The following is a 16,467-nucleotide window of genomic DNA, read 5'->3' on the forward strand; positions in this document are numbered from 1 at the left end:
CCACTGTTTGAAAATAGTATGCCTGTAGCAGTTTCTCAGTCTACTTACACCATAGTGTTCATATTGCAAAAAATGTGATGCAAAATTCTGCTTCTCATTATCTTTGACTGCTCAGCCACCAAAATTCAACCAGTAGTTGGGGAATATCAAAGAGAAATAATTAAATTAAACAAACAAACATAAATAAGTTTCTTGTTAAAGATGTCAAAATCTCTATTGGTTGAATTATTGAACAGGTGTAAATAGCATAGTTCTGTAGTTGAGCCATTTAAATCAAAATCACCTTCAAATTCAGCTTTATCAATGTCAGACACATTTGTTGGGAACTCCTATAGATGTGGTGGCATACTGCTTTTGTGCATTTTTTTTTGTGTGGGGGGGGTATAATCATACCAAATAACTTTGGGTCAGAAAATACAGTGCACACTCAATAGCTGTAAACGTCTATAATGATTGGCAAGTGTGGCTAAATATTTGTGGTCAGAGCTGACCGGAGTTATTTTTGGCCAAATTGTTGTCAGCACTGTGGAGCCAATGAAATCCCATTGAGCAAAAGTAATCAGTTAAGTTATTTGACACACTTGATAATAGTGAGCTCACCATTGTCCCAGTTATGGTTAGGTTTACTGGGTGGCAATGTTTTTTTGTTTTTTTTCTGATACGAGTGTGGTCTCAACCCTGTCATCAGTTCCCCCTGACAGTTGTGCTCTCCTGCATTTTGAGATTGAGATGTTTGACCAGACATTTAGCCTGAAACAGATGTAACAGCATTTATTTTTCTTATTTCTTTTTGGTTCTGTTGATTCTGAAATACCCACTATTGATTATTAAAAAGGTATAAAAAGAGTGAATAAAAATACACACAAAAGTGAAAATTAAAATGAAATTTAAAAACTGATGATGTCATGCTTGCTTGCCATGCATTTGCTTGGTTCACTGAAACAGACCACACCGCCTCACTGCATCGCACTGTCATGTTGTTAAGAGCAGGGCTCGAAATTCAGTGCAGCTGCTTGGTAACTGCTAAGACCAAGGCTTACAGCGGATTTACAGCTAGGGGAAATTAAATATCAGAGAAAGATTGCTCACATTTAAAAAAGGACACCAATAAAGAATTGATAGCACAGGCAAACCCTTAAGTTAACTTCTTCTGTGTTCACAATCAATTCATTTCTTAATTTGCTCATTTGTGTCCAAACAAACAAATGACACATTTTAGTGCAAAGTCCCCGCAGACTATTCAGTGCTGCAGATCACAAACAACATAGCTAGTGGTAGATGGAAAAGCATTCTCTGTATTTCAAGTTGCCTTTGAGCTACTAAGAGTTGAAAGCTATTAATGCTCTGCTTTTAATCCTGCGCCTCACGTTCAGTATTCTAAAAGGTACCACAATGTCTCGCTAGAATACTGAGGGCAAGAAACAGGATTGTGAGTGCCCCCTTATTTTCAATTTAGAGCTGCATACCCCTCCTGTGAAAAATTGACCTATGTTGCATTATTCGATTTATGCTTCATATTTTCCCTGTGTAAATGTAAGAGTGTGGTAGAATGTGCTCCTGATTTCCAATCATTGTTGTTTCTTTATTTTCTTTCTCTTTCCTGTTTTCTGAAATGTATTCCATTGCTCCTTAAAGGAACAGCCATGTTAGTCATCATGTCCTTGTTTAGCTGGGTTGCTGCAGGTGAATAATAGCTCATTTTAGCATCGCTGCACACTAGAATACTTTGGAGAACGGAGATTTTTTATTTATTTTTTTTTATTTATTTTTCTTGCAGCATAAAAAAAAAAATGCTATGGGCTTGTCAACTATGCCTCTCTAAAAATGGTAATAGCTTTGAGATTTGTTTCACACCTAAGCAATCACCCAGATTTTTTTGAGATTTTTTATTTTCTCTCCCCTCTTCCTGTCATGCACTGAGCCCCATGCATATTAATAATAGCAGTAGGGGCAAAGGATAATGGAATGAGAATTTCGAGCCCTGACCTAATTCCCTGTATCCTAACATCACTCATGAACCATGTGGATGTGTTTTTTTTCTTTTTATCTCTGCCTCTCTCTCTCTCTCTCTTTGACTCTTGTTGTTAATTTTGCTTGTCCGTCACCTCACATCCTTCCCTCTCTGACAGTCTCTCTCTCTCTCTCTCTCTCTCTCTCCGGGGTTTTCCTGTGTGTTTACAGGCATGCTCAACCACCCCCCCATCCCCATCGCTGACCTGGCGGAACACACTGAGCTCCTAAAAGCCAATGACAACTTGAAGCTATCCCAGGAGTATGAGGTACATCTCCTTCCTTTGTTTTTGTCCAGTATACCAGCCATTTCTTGCCTTGCCATTGCCTGTGCTCCTCCTGTCTCCAGAAGGAATTCAGGTTGGTGGATGTTCAGAATCTTTCTTTTTTATATATAGAGCTTTGTTGAAACCCACCTCCATCAAAAAAACATGTCAGTGTTCGGTAACCAGACCTAAGTAAGTGATGGAGTGATTTACTGCATTATAAATAATGAACTCTATGAAAGAGTTGAAAGATGTGGTCGTGATGGATGTTGCATTTATTGATCTGGCTCCCTGAGGTATATCTCAAAAGCTCTGATTAAAAAATAATAACAGCTACAAAAAAGTGGGGTGAATACAGAATCTAGGTGGTGAATGTTTCATAATGAGAGTTCAAAGTTTCCTTCCACCCCCGTTTTCCTGAAACGTTGACTTGAATTATTGATTTACTGGTATGAAATGCTGTATTTATAACCTTGTAGGGGCTTCAAGGGTATGCTTAAAAACAAACCCCATTCAATTAGGCAGAACGCCAGGCCTACTGTTCACCCTAATAACCTCATAAGCAGCTGTTGCTGACATTTAGACCATTGGACCTTCAGAACGGCCTGTCAGCCAGGGCTGCTGAATACCAGACCCAAGCCTGCATGTCTACGGAGGCTTTGGGAACCGATATTGAACTTGATGCTGGTTTAGGAAGTGAAATGGCCCCATTATCACTTAAGACACTTTGAGACAGGGCAGTTTTTGTTGTTTTTATGGATAGGTGAAAGAAAGAGAATTTAAGGTGCTGTTATCAGTAAGAGCTGGAGCAGGCCCAACAATGCTAGAACTACTTTTATGCTGTAAGCTCCTTTTAGTGTTGTGAACTTAGTGTTAAAGAAGTGGGTGGCTGATGTGTTTCAGCTGCCTACAGCACACCACGGTTAAGCACAGGCATTTGAACCATTGAGTTAAATTAAGTAACAGTTGGCAGTTCCAGGCAAGAAAAGCTAAAAAAGAAAAGACAAATTAAAAAATAATACATTACTGTTGGTGTTCTGGACAGTGTGCAGATCTCTTTTGGAAGAGTGGATTTGTAGATGATGCGTGAGAGCGTTTGAATCTGCATTTCAACTGTATGAACTACAGTGGTGCTGTGACCTGGGGCTGAGGAGACAGATTACTGTCAGTCATGAGGAGCTGAGAGTGAGACAAAGTATAACATGCCACATTGTGCATAATAAGACTGTTATTTTGACTGTTGTTGTCCTTGCCACTTGTTGTGGTTATTAACAGTAAGGCTTAGCTTACATGTAGTAGAAAGTGAACTCATCTAAATACTGATAGGGGATGATGGGAATGCTACCAGTGAACACGAGGGAGTAACTTGTTCTGTGGAGAAAGAAATAAACATTTCTCTTGAACAGGGTGTAATGATAGTTTCAATCAGGGGGTCTCGATTTAAAATATTGGGTTTGTAAAGATTTTGCAACTGCTGTCAGCTATCCTTGGTTATAAATGAGCCACCCGCTGATTACAAACCCAACTCTGCTAAATCAGCCCTCATTTGCATAAGGCACTATCTGATTCGTTCTTCCCTAAATCAAGGAATTTAATGAAAAAAGTTCCCAGTTAAATAGGTGAGGGGAAGAAATCAGTGGGATCAAATGAAGACCAGTGTTATGACTGGACAATGCATCCTGATGTGAGTTTACTCTGTGTTATTTATTTATTTATTTATTTTTAAATAAAGTCTTGCAGTTAACATCACTTTAAACAATAGAAACTGAGACATATATCTTAAAATATTCATAAGGAGACACCCAAGCACTGGGCGGGAATTGTAATTACTTAGCCTGCCATTTGAATATGTCCTGAGAAGTAAATGGCCAAAGTAAAGGATTAAGCTTTGATAAATTGCTGCTTGCCAGAGCCTTTTCAGAGTTGAGGCAGTGGCTTCTGCATTCATAGGTCTCCTGATTAATTGGCTGCATTGGGGAGGTAAATGTGTCTGAGTGGCTGACTTTAGTGGGCCAGGCAGTTCTCGGTTGGGGCTGCTGGGGGACATTGGTTGCTGAGGAGCATTGTGGAAGACATAGAAAGCTCATTTTCAGTACTGATATAGATAGATAGATAGATAGCAGTGTTCAGAAAGGCCTGCATTATGACTGGAAGTAAAAACACTGAAAAACGTTGAGGACACTGCACTGTTATTTCACATTATTTCAGGTAATGACAGTGGGCAAAGCAAATCCATGAAACCCCTTACTGTGGCTCCCTGTGGGTCAGCTGTGCTCTGGGTAAATTAAGGCATTCTGCAGGCTAGAAATGGGAAGACATTAGCCTGGAAGAAAGCTCTGAATCAAAGTAAAGCAGTAAATTACACTGACATGAGAGAAGCATATTTATTCACAATTCTCATATTCAGAATGCAGCAGCATTTGTCACGCTGGTGAGAGCCCCACATTTTTTTATTTGCCATTCCCGGGGGAAGGAGATACCACCTTTATCAATATTATTATTGTGATCAGTCACTGTCCAGAATAATGATTTTGATAATCCAGTGCACTATGGCTTAAATCATTTAACAAGTGTGTTTTGGTAAAATTCTTACTGTCCTGATCTTTTAATTCATATAAAGGAGACATTAAATATAGATAGATAGATACAGGAATAGCTACGAAGCAGAAAAACCAAGCGTAACCAAAACTGAAATTGAACTGTATTGTAATTCTCTGATTATGCTGGCCACTTTTCAATTTAAACCGAAAACAGCAGCTTTAATGGTTCCTGAGCCCACCAGTTTGTTAATTCTCCTCTCTCAACGTGACTGCTAATCTCTTGTGTTTGAACCTCCCGAGGCTAATTTGTCTTGTGATCTCGACATAAAAATGTGAAAAAACATTGCTTAATCTCATTGTCTCAAAATCACTAACTTAGAGATCCCGTCCTCAATGACCCGCTGTAGGGTATTGAACTGTAAGTCCCTGTACACATCAAGAGTTTGTTACAGATATACTTCCAGTGTCTTTCTATATCCTGTCCTCTTTTTATTCCTTTTTATTTAATTTTGTTTATGATGCAGGTTACATAGAGATTGTGGGATAGAACATGGAAGATGGTTAGCCTTTTTAGACAGCGAATTATTTGTGTTGAAGTGACAGGGTCTTTCACAGGGACACAAGAAGCTTCTAGAAAAATCACAATCCTCCACCAAGTGATTAAGCTGGAATTTGCAGTTGGGTTAATTTAATTTCATATGGGCCCTTGCCATGTATACCTTGTGATAAAGGTGTAAAAAAAATGCAAACGTGGGAAGTGACGCAAATGGAAACAATTAATTTTTGTATACGTTTGTCTTTTCTTCTGTGTAAATTGCACAAAGCATAAAACATCAAGTGATTTTTAGAGAGACAACAAACATGTCTGCCTGTCTCTTCTTGCAGTCCATTGATCCCGGTCAGCAGTTCACCTGGGAGCAGTCTAACCTGGAAGTCAACAAACCTAAGAACCGCTACGCCAATGTCATCGCATATGACCATTCCCGGGTCATCCTGGCTCCTATCGAAGGTGAGTGAGCTAAAGCCCATGTTCTGAGACTCGTGGAGACCGAGGTAGGTTTGCCAGTTCACGTCTAAGATTGCCCTGTATTTAGTTTAGTTTCCCCAGCTGAGTTTTAAAAGAACTACAGGTGTTTTCACTGCATTGTGTGACATACATGCCCCCCACTTCATATTTCCAGAATTGGCAGTATAGTGATAAGGGCTTTTAAATGGCTTATTATTATTACTAAATCAGGCAGTACTTGTCCTTCAAATGGGCTTCAGTGACCGTAGAGAAAAAGCCATTCCTATCTGTCTTCTACTACTAAGTGAGTTTTTTCTTTTTCATTGATTGCAACCAAACTTTTAAAATTCATCACAGAATGGAAGGGGAAAAAAAAAACGAAAAGAAAACATCATACATAAATTAATCTTCTCCAAAATTTTCATTTTACAGTGCAATGATTTCACCATTAAAAAATGCAGCAGTAAGTCAAGTGTGATGTATTCTTTTCTGATCAACTAGGTACGACTAAAAGAATAAATGCATTTCAGAACGTGGAATCTGTATTTGTTATTTTAGTTTCCCAGATTGCTAACTTATCTTTACCAAAAGCACTGTGTAAGTTTCTAATGACAGTTGTGTAACTACTTCACAATGAACACCAAAACGGTTTAGCATTTTTCTCAAGTATCTATATATAATGGACAATATCTCTTATTTTATAATTTAAGTACATGTATCATAATATTAATAATACTAGTGATAATAAAGAAAGAATTTAAATCTGAATGAACTTCTTTTAGTGGAAGTTGCTGTTTAATTGAAATCGAGTGTGTTTAACTCTATTAATGTTGCTGGGGTTGGATAATTACATGGAGAGTGAGCTTCAAAATGGTGTCAGTGTTTTTAGTGCCAATGCCCCCCTTTTCCAAGCTCCAGAAGAGTGAAGAAGCTACTTTACCAGTGATTTATTATGCCAGTTGTCTGACACCATGTCATAGAAGGAGAGGAATAGCCCAGAGAAGGCTGCTTGCAGGCTCTTGGACTGATTTACTTCAAGGCCTGAGTAATTCCATCTTGTAGCACATTCTGAAAAATCTCTAAATCACTACTTTCTCCTGCCACAGCCCAGACCTGAAATGTCTGTTTCCTTTTAGGGGATCATTTCTGTGATGGATTTAGGACACAAACCTCCATACAATTTTACTGAGCAGCAGAGCAATGGGCTTTAGCTAGTTGCTTGTGTTCACACACTCTCCCACACACAACAGCAAACATGCTTACACACACACACACACACACACGCACACACACACAAACTGCCCTTCCCCAGTCTGCAGTAAATATTGCTGCAGAGAAATAAGTGTCTGGAGAGGAGGTCTGCTGCTGGTGGCTTATTTTTCAAAACCTCTGTGTAACCAAACATGCTTTCTGTAAAACTGAACTGCCTTTGTTTTGGAAATGTAATGAGATGTACAGTGGCTATAGGTAATATTCACACCCCCAGTGTTACAGCCTGAATTTTGTATGCGTTTAAATGGGATTTGTGTTTCCTTTGATTTACACAACCTACTAGACACTTTCAATGCAAATGAAGTCTTAATTATATAAGTATTCACGCCCTTTGCTATGACAATCCTAAATAAGCTCAGGTACAACCAATTGCTTTCAGAATTCACACAAACAGCTGCATCAATCTGTGTGCAATGAAAGTGGTCTCGCACCCGTCTCCAGAAGGTCCCACAGTTGGGTAGTGCATTCAAAGCAAAGATACTACCATACAGACCAATGAGCTTTGAAAAGAATTCTGGGATGAAGTTGTGGAAGTTATTTAATGCTAGTGCCAAGCCAGTCAATTGGACCATTTTGGGAGTTACCATTTCAAGTACTCTGTATTTCAGAATGCAGTTTGCTTGCCCATTCATGACTTTTCCTGAAGGCATTATTTATCCTAATGGCATTTAAGCTGCATAACCACAAAAATTAGATTTTAAGCAGGTTTACCTAAATTCACCAAAGAGCAAGGTTCTAGATGAGATGCGTGCTTTGCACATAAAGAATACAAATCAAACAAAACTAGAAAGTGACTTGAGAGCAGTAAGGTGACATTAACTTCCAGCTGCAGATGTGTGTCTCTCCCTTTGCATTTCATCAGACAAACACCTGTCAGCTCAGCTCAACACAAACTTTGCTTGGGAACCCATTCATCCAGAAACAACATTGACTATTTAAATAGCAGACTAGATTAAAGATGTAATAGATGTAACAGGAGGGAGTTGCAGTAGTCCAGGCGGGAGAGGACCAGTGACTGGACGAGTAGCTGAGTCGAGTAGTCGGTGAGGAAGGGACGGATCCAGCGTATGTTGCTCAGGAAGAATCTTTGTGTTGGGACTGAAAGTCCAAGAGCTGACGGTGGACCGCGCGCTCGAGAGTCTTGGAGAGGAAGGGGAGTAGAAGACTAAGACTAGAAGACAAACTTATACTGTATTATATATAATTATTATTGCCCAGTTGTTTCAGTCATGCGTGAGATGGCAATTTCAATAATATATAACATATGTAATATATTGGTCCATTTTACCAGTTTTGTTGCTTGTACTAGGTGAATGCTTCCTATAGCCACTGTAACCCCACTGAGCCTGAAAACAATTAGTATAAATCAATACCAGTGATAATAGAGACCATTTCTTGAAAACTTACTTTTCCCCTTAGTGTGAAAAGAAGCAGCTGGCCTGCCAGAGTTCACATTTCAGAGGTCATGCGTCTGTTTCCTTTGTTTCCTGTGTTAGATATGAGGGTTTTAGCAGTGAGCCGGAGTTTGTTCATAATTATGAATTATGAATCTGGAAGAAATAAATAGGAAAAAAATAAATGCCAATTCAAATTTTGTTTTACAAAGGATGGAATTAACAATGTAGAAGTTTTTAACTTTTCCAATGCAAATGCAAAACAAATGCTTTACTATTGCTTAGGGGTTAAACTTTTATTATAATATTCAAGAACAGTTGGAAATATTTTGCTCTGCATGAGCCACACAAGTTAAAGGGTAAAATAAAAGCATAGGCCCCTACTGATGTAAAAGTGTGAATCAATTTTCCAATGAACAGTTGTATGGAGAAAGCTTGATTACTAGTAGCTTTACGTAGCTTCACCCTTTATTTCTGAATTAAGATGTTTAAAAAAAAACTGTCAATTATTGATTATAATGTGAAAGGGAAATTAAATATAGTAAATAGATCTTTGTGAACTTTTCAAGGCCTGTTTATACCTTTTAAAAATCCAATTTGTTTGGTCAGCGCCCTACTATACACGACATTTCACCTGCAGATCAGTATCCTATGACCACTTCATTATATTTGTTAGTACAAGAAGAACGTCCATTTCCCTGATTCTGTCTGACCTACAGATTTGTTCCTAGGAAAGCCATTCAAAACAAAAAATGAAATTGTGCTTCGGTACTTTCTTTCCAGGTGCAAAGATATTTCATGACTCTTTTACAAACACATGCAGGGCCAGTTCTGGGAAGCGGTAGTGTGAGCTCAAGCTATCCATTTCAAGTAGAAGAAATATACAGAAAGTTCTTCTCTACACATACTGTAGGCTTTTGTAGATGTACTTAGTGCATGGTGATACCCCAGAGCTGATTTTATTCATATACTGCCATCTAATTGAAGATATTCATTACTGGGGGAAGCAGCTCTGCCAGCCGGGTTCTGATGTAGACAATACAACTTTCTTCTTTACTGCAGTCCTGCCCCCACAACCTTCTTTTTGTGTTATTTTTTGTAAGTTTAATAAGCTGCTCAAACACCCTTGATTAGAATATGAAATGTTTGGCATTAACCAGGGGTGGTTCTGAGGGAGGGCCAGGGAGAGCCGTGCCCCGGTGACAGAAATGTATGGCCCCCCCTAATATTACAACTGGCCCCAGCCAGGCCCCCCAGCTCAAATGGTCTAGAACCACAACTGGCAATAACCTATACAGATGGGAATGTTTTACAACTTTCTAAACCAGTTCTGCGTCTCTGTTTTGACCAGTAGGAATCACCGGAATCGACTACATCAATGCCAACTACATAGATGGCTACCGCAAGCAAAATGCCTATATTGCCACGCAAGGCCCTTTGCCGGAAACGTTCGGAGACTTCTGGAGGATGGTGTGGGAACAGAGAGCTGCTACTGTTGTTATGATGACCAGACTTGAGGAAAAATCAAGGGTAAGAAATAAGAATGAAATTAACATGGAAGAACTGCATGCAGCATTTTCTCCAGGTGCTGAATTCAGTGGATATTTTGTCACGCAAGCCAGATGATTTAATAGAGAGATGAAGTACTTTATAAAAAATAAAATCAAAATATGAAGTTTATAGCCAATAGGCATTTAAGTAGACATTTTAGCGCTTGAGAACAGTGTGAGGACTTTTTTGAAGAATGCATTAAGATCTTGTCAGATATAATTAAAATGACTGACTGGGATTGAATTAAAGCAATGGGAAACATTAAACCTGCACTTTCCAACAATACCTGTCCCCTTCAATCAATCTATGTAAAACTGACACAAACCATTAGAGATTAAATGAATCTTTATTTTGTGGCACATAGGATTTCAGACGAGCTGGAACGCTGCTTGAAGGAAAATATTTTGCCAATTTGATTAATAACCAATCACTCACGGGAAGTTGTTTTGTTTGTATGCAATCCTAACAGCTTTTTTTCGTTTTGTTTTTCTCTGCACAATTCTTCCCATCTAGACTACATATTCAAAATGTAGAACTGAGCTGTGGTAATGACCGAACTACCAAACGCTCAAGAAACTAAGAGAATGATTATTTTGACATTTAAGATCTTCAGTTATTTTCCCCTGTCCACACCAATTTGGAATCACCAATTAACAACCTCAGAATACCACCAGGACTTCGTTAAGGAGGCTTTCCTCTTCTGAAATATAAAATGTTAATGCTATACAATATTTTATGAGCTGCAAGAATACCCACAGCCCAGCTTTTACAGCAATGGGAGGATCTGATAAATAAATAAATACAAATGAAACTGTCATCAATCTGAGGTGCTCTATGATTTGCTGGTGTGTAATATGCAAATACAGAAAATACTATGAAATACAGGCATCTACCTAGAATGACTTTGATGCTTAATGGTCTTTGGTGAGTCATAAACCAATTGATTTGGTTCCCAGGTAAAATGTGACCAGTATTGGCCGAGCCGAGGGACGGAGACATATGGGATGACCCAGGTGACCTTACTGGACACGATTGAGCTGGCCACCTTCTGTGTGCGCACCTTCTCCCTGCATAAGGTAGGACAGAGAGCCAGAACTGCCTTTTACCTCATGATTGACAAAAGGGGGCGATTCTCTGGTATGCTGTAGCAGGGATCAACCCATTATTCATTTCAATGGGCTGTGAGACGGCTCCCTGTGATGATATTTCATAATGCCGCCGCTGTGCAGAACTGAAATACCTTTTCGCAAGTAAGTGTATAATGACTTTGCTTGGGTTAGCAATGGTAATGCTTCTCCTTAATGTTCAGAAATGAACTCTGGTGTGCTGCCTAATAAGTTAATTTCATGGGTGTGATTTGAACAGAAATGCTACTCTAAATTATGGGGGCTCTAATTCCCCTTCGAACACAGCAAGCTTGTACATTGTTTGATTAAGTGTTAATGAATTAAATGATTAGCATTTTGCATGGTGCAGTGCTTTCAATTTGGAACTCTTTAGATTGAACTTACACATACTATAAAATGTGATGGGGAACCTTGGGGTTTTGATCTGTGCAGTATATAGACATCTGTTCAATCTCTCTTTGCAACAACACACTTTGCACTATGAGGGGAAATTCTCTCTTGAATTACCTCCCAGTGCAAAGTGCTTGACTAAAGCAGTTCTGGTTATTAAAATGGAGACGCCCAACATTCAAACAGTGAATGACCTTGAGAACAAACCTCTTCTTGTCAGACAGCGATGATAAAACACTAAAACTACGCATAAGGATGAACAAGTGGGGTTGATATGGGGAGTGCAGAGGGTACATTTGTGCTTTTCTAATAGCTTTTCTCACATTTTTTCCTTTTCATTTACCCAATCAATCATCTTTTAATGTCTCGACTGCTAACAAAAGGCACTTAGCTAAGCAAGCGGAAGAAACCATTATAAATAATAGGGGTCCGTGTGTCTTTTGCTAGCAGTCAAGCAAACCACGACCGTTTCCAGGGAGGTTTTAACAATCTGAAATGCATTAGGTTCTCAGCTAAATAGCTGCTTTCTTAAATCATAATCTTACTTTGTGATGCTGTGCAGTGAGGCAGCATAACCCCCACCAATTGATTTATTCTTCAAGTGGATTGGTTGTCTTTGAGGGGTTTTAAGTACTGGTTAGTTTTTGTCATCTGTTTGATGCTGAAATGTATATCTTACCTATAATTTACATTCACATTTTCACATTTCACCCAAAATTTGTCATTAGTTTTTTTCTGTTAGCACTTATTCCAAAATTGAACCCTTGAAAATCTGTATTTCCATCAAAATAAAAAAGCATCTCCCCTCCCAACTGATGACTATAGTTCTTTAATAAAAGAGATTACCCTTTGAGTCTACCGCTATATTGCTTTAGTCTTTAACTGTGGTCTCTCCATTCTTACTTTACATTATCATTTATTCTGGGGACTAGATTCTACAGCATGACTGGTCAATTGTCATAAAACAAGAAAAGAAAAATGTGCACAATTATTGTTCAGCAACATTTCCAACAGGATTTGGTTTTCTATGCATCATTATTGGCACCATCCACTTGAAAGTTGTTATACAAGATAGCCTTGTTTAATTTTCATTACAAACACACTAAAACATTACTGATCAAGAATATGCCACATAATATTATGGGAATTACATTATATAGATAGTTTAATAGGTAATATAAATACTGTTTTGTTATGGAGAAGTCTGCTTCATTCATGTATGCATTGCTGCAATGGACACAAGTGCACACAAAAATCATGTGTGAATATTGTTGAAAGCTTTGATTACAAAGGTCATCTGCTGAATAAAAAAGAGAGAGAAGGATATGTATGTGCAGTGAAATTCATAACTATATCAATATTTTCAGTTTGTTTTTATAATACAAGAAAAGTTGCAAGTTCCATTTTGCATGTTTGGTTTTTAGTCTAATCGACTGTACAATTTAGTCTCTAAGGAAAGCAGATATTCATCTTTAACTACATGGCTGGGTAGCTTGTTTCAAATCAAAAGTGACTTATTTTCTTGGTGTGTTTGTTGTTATGGTATTACATTGAAGTCAGGGCAACTTGGAAATGCAAATTATCAGGAAATATTCAGAATATATACTCCCCTAAAAGATATGATTCTGACCTTAACTAGCCATATAGAAGTAGTCATTGCTGTTCTGCAGATTCTTCAGATGGTATTTGCTTTTAAACAACTTTTGCTGTCCACTGCTGCCAAAACCTTAAACATGGCATAAGATTTTCTAAAGTAATAATACAGTATAGTATTGGAGTTCTCAGTGTTTTAACTGACTACACACTCAGATAAAGTGAGGAAAAAGAGACGAAAAAACTTTTGAATTCAAATGAACAGGGTTCTACTTGGCTTATCTAAAGCTCAAGTCTGTCCATATTTTTGAGAGAGGTCATTTTGCTTTTCCGAAAGAGAGTGACTAGAATAATCCCATTCTCGGTCACAGAATAATGTCTTTAGTCTGGAACAAGGTCGACATGGAGAGAGATGTGATTGGAGAAAGTCAAATCAAATTCATAAAATGGAAAGTGAAGACGTATGGAAATGAAGTGCGAACGGAGAACAGGAAGCCTTTTCTGCCACTTCATGAACTGGGTTCTGTAGGAAAATATCACTCCACCAAAGAGAAATGCTTTATCACATTCTAGTAACTGTATAAGCAACCAGACCAGCAGTGTGGGCTAAATGGTTTCCTTTAGTTCTCTTGTGTTTGATAGCAGACAGATGCATCATTATTGCTAGGTTGTGCATTATTAGTTTCTTAATAGGACCTTGTCATTTTGTCAATTAATACAATTGTACAGAAGAGTACACATTATAATTAGTTGACAGTATATAGTAAACACAGACACTTTAAAATCTCTTCTAGTATTGTGACTGTACCAGTAATTCTGAATAGCAGAAAACTGTATTTCTTCAGTAGATATTGGTATTCAAAAGGTAGTCAGTCATCTTGAGTTTTGAAACTGGTGCTTGGGGATGGTAAGATGAAGCTGACTTTAAATTAGGAACATCCATATATACTGTGTATATGACAGTAATTTTGGATTTGTCCTGGTTGAGGAGAAGTCAGATGAATTTGCTGATTACCTCATCATATTTGCGCACCCAAGTGGAATGCACACTGAGTTTATTCAAATAATGTTCTCTCTGAAATGAGGATTTCCAGAATGACCTCTCCCTCCACGGAGAACTGCAATATTAGTTAAAGCAGACATGGGGAAAGCAATCCAGACCTCTCACCGTGCCTGACATTTCTGAGATGTGTATGAATATGTACCTAGTGTACCATTTTGTGCCAAAATATTGGACCTAATTTAGTTTTTGAAAAGGCATTATTTTAGTAATGTTTTGGTTTTGAGGGATATCTTTGTTTATGAGAGGGAGCAGGGGTTGAGTTTCGGTAGGTTATAGTCCAGATTTTCTTTGAGCATGGGATGGTAATGGATAGGACCCGACAGATATATCAGAACACCGATATCGGCTGATATTGGCCTTTTACAGAAATATCGGTATCGGCATATATTCCACCGATTAATGCACCGATATATGTTCTCAAACTATTGGCTTAATATGTTTTTCAAATGACCATAACATCCTTCGTCAGACTTCAGACAATAAATAAACACGTTTATTTGGTTTTACAGTTGTTATAATTATTTTTTAACATAGTTATGGTGCTTTAGTTTTCGCTGGAAGCTCCGACTCCACAGTGCTTCTCGTGCGTAGCGGAACCGCACACACCCACTGAAAAACACAGGGCTCATAAACCAATAAATGTGTTTACTAAAACACTCATAACCAATAGAAAGTGCTTTTGAAAGCTGCGCTGCATTTGGTTATCCATGGTTTTGATTATTATTTTCATCATGACTGAAGATTACTGTATACTATGGCATTTGTACTGAAAAGTTAAATTGCTTTTCAAAATTCACAATAGCATTTAAAATAAAGAAAAACAGTAAATGCTCGCTGAAGATGTTAACTGGATATCAGCAAACAAAAACTCTCCAAATGCAAGAGAGCTCAGATAACAGTAAAACATCTAAAGAAAATTAGTGAAAAATCTCTCAGACAATGTTGAATACAATTGAAACTATACATTATATTTATAAAACTATTTCAAATCCTACATTGTGTTTTGGCTAATATGCAAATATGAAACCTTTTTTATTGCAATATGTTTAGCATACGTATTAAATGCAAATGCAGCTGTGCTGTGCTGCCTGCAGTATAACCTGCCCCTGTGGCATCGGCAGTGTTGAGCACTGAGGAGGACTTGAGACCTGAGAGAACCTGACGCGTGTAAAATGCTAATATAAGCTAGACTAGCACTTAACACTATCTTATTATTTGCTCTATTGTGTAGAAAATGCAATTTGTTCTATTTGTGTGTGAATTGCTCATATACCTTGGTCTTTGTTCTAATGTATAGCTAGAACATGCATATTTTTATATTTTTCCTTTATTCTCCCTTATTCCAATTTAATTTATTTTTACAATGGTTTGTGGTGAAAATTAATGTTACGTTTATTATGGAAAATGTAATAATCGTTCCTTCAGTGCATACTTGACACAATTTCTCTTTGACAGGGAAAGGCTTGAGGGATCCATGCTAGAAAATGTCTGTTTTGCATGCTAACAAAAAAAAAACTAAAATTTGCAGATATATCGGTAATCGGGAAATTTAGCTTCCCAATTATCAGTATCGTTATCAGACCCAAAAAACTTCTACCTTTAATCCTTAGATCCAATCAAGTTGCGGTTTGCCGATAGAGAATATAACGCATGATCTGAGATAGTATGATTGCTCATCCGACAGTTACATTATTCTGAGCAGTAGCAGTCTAAATCTGCAAATTGCAAAAAACAATAAAAAGCTATAGCACTGCACTTCTCTGCTTGTCTTTTTTATTTACTCCGGGTTTGGGAAAATGAATGCCACTAAACGAAAACCTGCAATATTTTCATTGCCACGTCATTAAGATTCACACCAAATGGGGGATTAGTTATAATGAAAACTGAAGCTACAGTTGAGGAACCACAAGCACTACCTAATGTGAAACTAGGTCAGTTTTACTTTTAATTGCAAAGTCTTTTTATTCATTTATTCCAAGAAACCTCTTTTATCAGAAGTAAAATAATACACATTGAAATACAAAATCTGCATAAAACTGGAGGGCAAGCCAGTGTGAACGGAGTTATAGATCTTGTTTTTCAGACATCACAAGAAGAAAAACTTTTACAACACTTAAGCCTGGATCAAATAAAATCTTAAACCTTAAACCTGCCTACCAAAAGAAAATAATTTAGATTTAGGTTTTTTTTTGTTTTGTTTGTTTGATTTTTTTTGTTTTGTTTTGTTTTTTGGGGAAAGGTTTCTTCCTTACTTA

The 16,467-nt window shown here is 37.7% G+C and overlaps 1 protein-coding gene across 8 annotated transcripts in view; it reads left to right on the forward strand.

The window, feature by feature from the left end:
* The window catches only part of ptprsa (protein tyrosine phosphatase receptor type Sa), a 319,426-nt gene that overhangs the window by 274,714 nt on the left and 28,245 nt on the right, over window positions 1-16,467 (forward strand). For 4 of the 8 annotated variants that reach the window (XM_066696343.1, XM_066696342.1, XM_066696345.1 and 1 more), the window contains 4 exons: window positions 2,182-2,279; window positions 5,702-5,825; window positions 9,840-10,018; window positions 10,996-11,115. In XM_066696343.1, the coding sequence (XP_066552440.1) occupies window positions 2,182-2,279; window positions 5,702-5,825; window positions 9,840-10,018; window positions 10,996-11,115 (521 nt within the window). The remainder of the gene's footprint in view (window positions 1-2,181; window positions 2,280-5,701; window positions 5,826-9,839; window positions 10,019-10,995; window positions 11,116-16,467) is intronic. The other 4 variants (XM_066696344.1, XM_066696346.1, XM_066696349.1 and 1 more) reach the window with 1 other exon arrangement.

The sequence above is a fragment of the Amia ocellicauda genome, chromosome 22 (genome assembly GCF_036373705.1).
Source record: "Amia ocellicauda isolate fAmiCal2 chromosome 22, fAmiCal2.hap1, whole genome shotgun sequence".
Classification (NCBI taxonomy): domain Eukaryota; kingdom Metazoa; phylum Chordata; class Actinopteri; order Amiiformes; family Amiidae; genus Amia; species Amia ocellicauda.